Source organism: Echinops telfairi, unplaced genomic scaffold (assembly GCF_000313985.2).
Source record: "Echinops telfairi isolate 266 unplaced genomic scaffold, ASM31398v2 ScPeMD7_635;HRSCAF=1048, whole genome shotgun sequence".
In the NCBI taxonomy this organism is placed as follows: Eukaryota; Metazoa; Chordata; class Mammalia; order Afrosoricida; family Tenrecidae; genus Echinops; species Echinops telfairi.
In genome coordinates, this window is record NW_022104533.1 from 1 (window position 1) to 7237 (window position 7237).

General features: G+C 65.4%; 2 protein-coding genes across 2 annotated transcripts; one reads left to right on the top strand and one right to left on the bottom strand.

The window, feature by feature from the left end:
* Positions 1–42: 42 nt before the first annotated feature.
* LOC101652602 (kinesin-like protein KIFC2) lies at positions 43–6156 on the top strand (the record flags this gene model as incomplete). The annotated part of the gene is made up of 16 exons (XM_045292230.1): positions 43–254; positions 435–573; positions 750–895; positions 996–1061; positions 1146–1274; positions 1416–1526; positions 1683–1746; positions 1824–1933; positions 2310–2418; positions 2497–2654; positions 4047–4151; positions 4232–4353; positions 4452–4575; positions 4650–4779; positions 4864–5120; positions 5204–6156. Coding segments are annotated over 16 exons (2234 nt in total), but the record flags the coding sequence as incomplete, so codon positions are not given.
* Positions 6157–6220: 64 nt separating this feature from the next.
* On the bottom strand, positions 6221–7233 carry LOC101652920 (forkhead box protein H1-like; the record flags this gene model as incomplete). The annotated part of the gene is given in 2 exon segments (XM_045292231.1): positions 6221–7036; positions 7129–7233. Coding segments are annotated over 2 exon segments (921 nt in total), but the record flags the coding sequence as incomplete, so codon positions are not given.
* Between the last annotated feature and the right edge of the window lie 4 nt (positions 7234–7237).

Here is a 7237-nt window from a genome sequence, read left to right on the forward strand (position 1 = left end):
GAGGGGCGCCGTCACCTCTTTGGGAGAAAGGGACGCGGCCAGTGGCCGCTGGGCCTCCTGCACGTGACCCGAGGCGCCTCCTTCTCACTCCCGACCCCGCAGGCATCTCCGAGTCTGAGGATGGGTTGGGAGGGGCGGCCGGGGGCCGACCGGCTGAAGTGTCGCTGGAAGAGGCGCTCACGCGCCTTGCGGAGTTCCTCTCCGCCCACCTGGGGGCGGAAGAGAGTTGTGGGCACCCTCCCGACTGGGGCAAGGTGAGCTGCGCCGAGGAGGGGCCGGGTTCGCGTCGTCCTCTGCTCAGCATCCTCAGCCCTTTCTTGCTCCAGGGACCTCATCCTAATCGACCGGGCCCCGACCCCACCCCTAGAAGGCTCCTGTGGCCGGCCTGCCCGTCCACTCCCCCAGTGTCCCTCCCCTGGTCTTGTCGCCCGCAGTCCGTGGAGGCCCCCCCACTGTTGACCCTGACCAGTCAGCTCGTGGCCCTTCTGGCATGGATTCGGAGCCCCCGGGGGCGACAGGCCCTGCTCCAGGACACTCAGCCAGCCTCAGGGGTACAGCTCTCTGGTCCAGATGGTGCGTAAGGTGTACTGAGTTGAGTAGAGGGAGCAGAGGTCCCCCCACCCTTCATCCCGCCCCTCCGTAACCCGAGCGCCTTAGAGGCCAGAGTCCCAAGGCCTGCCCTCGGGTGCCTTCCCCTCCTCAACCCTAACAGAGGCCTCTTAGACCCTAACTGGTCCACCTCACCCCAGGGCCCCCATTCCAAGAAGAAAGTCCTTCCCACCCCAGCCCAGCCCCCCGGGAGACACCGAGGGGTGAGGCTCAGGGGCAGCAGTGCCCGCCGTTGGAGGAGGAGCAGAGGGCTTGGCATCGGCTGGAGCTGCTCATCCTGGGGCAGGTGAGAGCTCAGGGGCCTGCAGGGACAGGGGGCGGGGGATTGGCAGGGGCCGGCTAAGGAATTGCTCCACTTCCACTTCGTCCTCCACCTGCCCCCACAGTTGGAAGAGCTGAAGCAACAGCTGGAACAGCAGGAGGAGGAGCTCGGGCGGCTGCGCCTGGGTGTGGTGAGGCTGCGGCATGTGCCAGGGTGCGGGGCGCGGCGCGGGAGCTAGTCCAGGTGAGGCGCTGAGGGCGTCCCTTTCCGCCAGGGGGCGACAGACTCCGAGAAGAGAGTGCAGCATCTGACTCTGGAGAACGAGGCCCTGAAACAGAGCCTGAGCCTGATGCAGGAGCTTCTACTCCGTTGGGGGCCGGGGCCCTCCTCCAGGGACCTCCAGGTACCCTGATTCTCCCAGGAGAGCAATGACCTCAAGAATGGGCCCCGGGGGTGCAGTTGGGAGGTGTGGGTTCACACCGACTTGACCCGCCCCTGTGGGAAGTGGGGGCTCTGGGATGGCTAACCCCCAGGTTCCTCCCAGCCCCAGGCCGCCTGGATCCTCCCCGACCAGCAGGAGGAAACGGAGGCCCTGGTGGAGCTCCAGAGGCGGCTCCAGGAGGCTCAGGCCACCACAGAGGCCCTCCGCATCCAGGTGGGCTTGGAACCCAGGGGCTAGAAGGGCTGGGGCATGGGGAGGTGGGGGAGGGCCCAGCAGGTGCCTGTTTCCTCGGTGACAAGAGTGGGTCGGGTGGGGCAGCTGGGGGTCCAGGAGGTCCAGCTGCAGGGCCTCTGGGGGGCACTTGGGCAGCTCCAGCAGGAGACAGAGCAGAATTGCAGGCAGGAGCTGCAGCAGGTGCACGAACAACTAGCAGGTAAGGGTTTGGCAGGGGCGGGTGCAGGGGGTGGGGAGAGGTGCTGGGCCTGTCTTCCAATAGCCTTGTCCCACCAGGACTCCGGGCCCGCATGGCCAGCCTGCGTCAGGGATGTGGGGACCTCCGTGGGCTGGTCAGCACCTTCACCCAGAGCTGCCAGGGCTCCCTGAGTGAGGCGCGTGGCCAGGTCAGACCCCTTTCCTCTTGGCACCAGTCTCTAAACCAGCCCTTTCCCTGTTCTCCCCTGGGGACTCTACCAAGGGGTGGGGGCCAGTTCTATGTGTGGAGGAGGCTTTGAAACTGGAGCAGCTTGTTTGTGACCCTGGGCCCACCTTACTCCTGGGCCTGTGCCCTGATCTGCGCGTGAGGTGCTAGCCAACCCTGGAAAGGTTGCCATGAAGCTTGGAGATGGGTGGGTATGATGTCCTCAAATTTAGAGCTCTCAGATTCCATCCTGGGTCTGGAAAAATCTCCCATGCTTGCAGCTTGTGGACAGCCACTTTGGCCAGTCTACACCACTGTGTGCTCTGCCTCAGCTCCTGCCTCATGTCCCCTCCCTTCAGGTGTCCTGGGCCCTGGGGGCAATGTTGGCTGAAGGCGATGAGATGCAGCGCCCTGAGGAGCAGCAGGGGCCTCCAATGAGGGGCCCAGGGCGGCTGCTGGAGCTCAAAGGTAAGTAAGAGGAGCTGAGCTGGGGGGTGGAGGACGGCGGGGCTGGGAGAGAACCAGCTGACCTGAAGTCCACCCCAGGGAATATCCGAGTGCTGTGCAGGCTGCGGCCCGGGCCATCCTGCAGCCTGGTGAGCACAGAGCCCGGCCCCCGAGGCGTCGTCACCACGTGCTACCGAGGGCGCCAGCGCCGCTTCCGCCTGGACTGGGTCTTCCCTCCAGATGCCAGCCAGGAGGAGGTGACCCCATGCTTTGCCTCTGCCCTAACCCCTCCTCAGAATCCCCAGAGTTCAGGGAGGGTCCTGTTTCTCTCCTCTGCCCATCCTAAGGCGGCCAAGGCAGGGGGCAGTGGATTTGGGAGGGGAGCCGCCAGCCCGGCTGGGGTCTTCATCCTCCAGGGAGCTCTGCCAGCCCACGATTAGCAGCCCCTGGTTTAGATGAGAAGGACCACAGTTGGCTTGGGGTCCAGTTGGCTGTTCAAGCACAGCTGGCTGCAGAGCGTGCCTGGGACCCCACTGGGGGAACTCCTGTTGCCTCTGCCTCCAGAGAGGCACTGGCTGGCCCTCCCCCAGGGTCTGGGGGTCCACCTGCCATCCCAGCTGATGGCTCATGGATAGGGAGCGTGGAGCTTTGCACGCTCAGGCCACCCAGGACCACATTCCTACCCTTTGCTACCTGCCAGACCCATGTGGGAAAGGGGAGGCCTAGGAGTCTGCCAGTCCCATGTGGGCTCAAACCCTAGACCACTGCCAACAACGTGCCATCTCTTGGACACAGACTTTGCCCCTGGGGTTTTCTGCAGATGAAGAGAAGTTCAGAGTGGGTGGGGCTGGCAGATCTGGCAGGGACCCAGGGACCCTCTCACCACTGGCCCCCATGGGCCCCCCAGGGATGGGAGTGACAGCCAGTAACAGGTGCCTCACACAGACTCTCCATGTCGCACAGAGCCTTGCTCTCCATGCACTTTTCTTGTTCACTCTGCACACCCCCGACTGCAACTGTTCCTCTCACTGCAGCTCCTACTACCCCCAGGCTATGGTACACCTTGCCCAGTGCTTTCCAACTCAGTGTCCAAACCAGAGGCAGTGTCCACAGTCCACCCCAGTGCCTCCTTCCTCCAGGGCACTCTACAGCTGAGTCAAGGAGCCCAGACTAGCTTCCAGGAGGATGCAGGCCACAGCCCTGTTCCCTATGCCCCAAGCTGTTCGGGTGGCTGTCACCGGGGCCCTCCTCGACGTGCATTTGGAGGCTAGGAACCAGCCGTTTAAAGGCTGTGAGTGGGCTGACTCAGCTCTGATCACACCAGGTCTGAGCAGGCAGCCACACCAACACCCAGGCTCCTGAACCATGGCCCCCTGGCCCCCTAGTGTGCTTAGGGCTCTGAGCCCTGCCTAGGCGGGGTTCACTGCCTGACCAATCCCATCACACCTTGCCTGGCAGATTGACTTTTGTCTCAGATATCAGGCAAATGCCATCTTCTTGGTGAAGCCTGTCCAGGGGCGTCCACAACCCCCAGGCCTTGCCTCTCACTGCACCAGCACTCTCGCATGGATCGATGCCTCTCCCACTAGTCCTCCGCAGGGGGCTGGCTCCTAGCTGCCCTGCACACCACCCTTGTGCCTTCTGCCCAGGTCTTCCGAGAGCTCCAGCCAGCTGTGCTGTCCTGCCTCCAAGGGTACAGCATCTGCATTTTCACCTACGGTCAGACGGGGACTGGCAAGACATACAGCATGGAGGTGGGGTGGCATCCCTCCCTGAGGAGGGTGCAGGGCAGGCACGGGTGGTACATGCACAAGAATGCACCCTCCCTCCACAGGGCCCGCCCGATGACCCCGGCATAGCTCCAAGGGCGCTGCAGTCCCTGTTTGAGGAGATGGGAGCCAGAGGCCAGCACCGAGTGACCCTCAGCATGGTGGAGATCTATAACGAGGCTGTCAGGTCAGGCATACCCCCTCATGCCCAGGCACCCCTCTCCAAGTCTCCCTCAGAGTTTGAGAACCAATCCCGCCTCCCTCCCCCACCCCCCCGCCCACCAGGGACCTCCTGGCCCCAGGGCCTCCCGAGCGCCTGGCCGTGCGGCAGGGCCCAGCAGGGCAGGGGGGAATCCAGGTGGCTGGCCTCACCCACTGGGACGTGCCCAACCTGGAGACTTTGCACCAGGTAAGGCCCCCTCCCGGTCCTGCCCGTGGGGGTGGGTACCCTGCACAGGTCAGCCTGGTCGCTCCACCCTCCAGATGCTGAGCCTGGGGAGGAGCAACAGGGCCACCGCGGCCACAGCAATGAACCAGCACAGTTCCCGTTCCCACGCCTTGGTCACGCTGACGTTGCGCGCGGCCGCACCGCCGCTCGGTCCGGGCACCACAGGTACCCCCGCCGCGCCTGCGCCGCCGGGCCCACGCCTCACCCGGCCCGGCGTCCCTACCAGCCCCGCGTGCCTCGTCCCTACAGGCACGCTGCACCTGGTGGACCTGGCGGGGTCCGAGCGCGCCTGGAAGCCGGGGTCGGCCGACGCGGCCCCCGGAGACCAGGCCCGGGCTCAGCGGCTGCGGGAGGCGCGGACCATCAACCGCTCGCTGCTGGCGCTGGGGAGCGTCATGGCCGCGCTGCGCGCCCGCCGGCCCCACGTGCCCTTCCGCGACTCGCAGCTCACGCGCCTGCTGCAGCCCGCGCTCGGTCCCGGCGCCACCGCCGTGCTGCTGCTGCAGGTGGGCGGCCCGGCTTGATAGCGTGGGGTTGGTATGGCGGGGCCCTCCCTTCGGGCCTGCCCACCAGCGCTGCTGCCCCGCAGATCTCCACGCGGCCCGGGGACCTCGGGGAGACCGTGTGCTCGCTCAAGTTCGCCGAGCGGGTGGGCCGAGTGGAACTGGGGCCAGCCCGGCGCCGCAGAGTGCCGCGATCCGGGACGCCCTCCTCCCTCAGCACCGACACCCAGCTCACCGAGACCCCAGGCACTCCCACGCCGCCCCCCCGCAGCCCTCCAAGCCCCCGGCCCGACAGCGGTGCGCGCTCGCAGGGCCCGCCCCCGCAGCCCCGAGCATGAAGCCTGGACTTGCGCTTCTGCAGGCAGAGGCGGCACAATGCTCTTCGCACCCGTCTTTTGGGGTGCAACCCCCTTGACTTCTGGGAGCCCCTCCCCCCAGGAGGAGTGTTTAACCTAGAGGAAAGACGCCCGCCCGCCCCCCAGTCGGCCAGTCTTTCAGCTCCCATCTTATCACCATTTGCTGTTATCCAGAGTCACAGCAGGGCGTCCCTGAGCCACAGCAGCCCGAGCCGGCCAGAGCCCACCAAGCGGTGGCCAAAATCACCATCCCTGCCCCCAAAACCCAGACTTCCCGTTAAAATGTTGTAAGTTCTTTTATTGTTATCACGTCCCACCCCCACCGAGCCCACAACAGGCCAGGCTCCGAACCTTCCCCCTCCCTGCGAAGGTGCTACCTCCTTCAGAGAAAGCTGAGGCAGGGTGCTGGCCTGAGCGGTCCCTGGGCTCTCCCTCCCCCAGCCCAGAGCCAGGGAAGGGAGGTGACAGATGGTGATTGATGGGTGGATGGACAGACGGACTGAGGGCCGAGAGAAGATGGGACAGGACAGGGCTGCGCCAGGACAAGCCCGCCGTTCCTTTCAGCCTTGCGCCTTGGGGGTGGGGAAAGGCATGACAGACCACCAGGGCCAGTCAGATCTGGGCCCAGCTTGGCTGCCACCCTTTTGGGGGCAGGGGGTGTCATCCAATAAATGTGGACTCAACATGGCTGTCGCTGGTGACTTGAGGCTGCAGACTCCCTCTTACAAAGCAGGACCAGGGAGCGCCTCACAGGCCATACCAGGAGAGCAGCCAGCCTGGGGCTGGGGCAGCCAGGTCCCGTGGGTGGCTCACCCATACATCGTAGATGCTCTTGTTCGGAGGCACGCCCTGGAACAGGGCGTCGAGATCCCAGAGCAGCCCAGGGGACCCTGGGACTTCAGGGGCCACCCCCCAGTAGGCTGGGCTGGTGGCGGGTGGGCACCCAGGGCAGGAGGTGGTTGGTAGGGGGGCCAAGGGCATGACCACATTGGGGGTATAGATGGGCAAGTAGGAAGTGGGCAGTTGCCCCCAAAGTGGGGCCCTGTGTCCCCCATCAGACAGTCCTCCTCAGGTGTCTGGGGTGCTCGGCAGTAGTTGGAGAGGCCAGGCCCTGGGCTCTGGAGAGAGCTGACTGGTCCCCCCCTGGGATGTCTCCCCCTCACCCCTTGTGGGCCCAGGGAGTGAGCAGAAGGGCCACAGGGGTCTCTCAGAGGGCCCAGGTGGCGTGGGAACCCTCTCTTGCCCGCCACACCCCGTGCTGCCTGGAGCTGAACTTTTCCTTGGAGGCAGCTGGGGCCAGTGTGACCCCTCCCCTGGGTCTCCCAGCAGGGACTTGATACTGAAGCCCTCATGGGGTGCTGGTGGGGGGCTGGGAGGCTGGTAGGGCCGGCCCTGTAGGACATAGGGGCCCAGGTCCTTGGCGAAGGTCCCTCGAGCGCCCCTGCTCAGCCAGCGCCGACACAGAGCCGTGTTCTGCAGCCGCAGGGCCTCAGCCGGGATCAGGCTCACATCCACCACCCAGAAGTTGCCCTTGGCTTGGGGCTTCGAAGGGTCCTTGGGCACCTGGTGTAAGGGAGAGGCAGGCTTGGGTGGGACCACTCACCCTGCTGCCCAGCACTGCCACCCAGCCCTGCCCCTGTCAGGCTGGCTCAGACCTTTCGGAAACATGGGTTGGAGGAGAGGTTGTGTCGGATGGAGTCCTTCCAGCCCTCGTAGTCGTCCCTGAAGAAGGGGAACACAGCCTGGACCTGCCGGATGATCTGG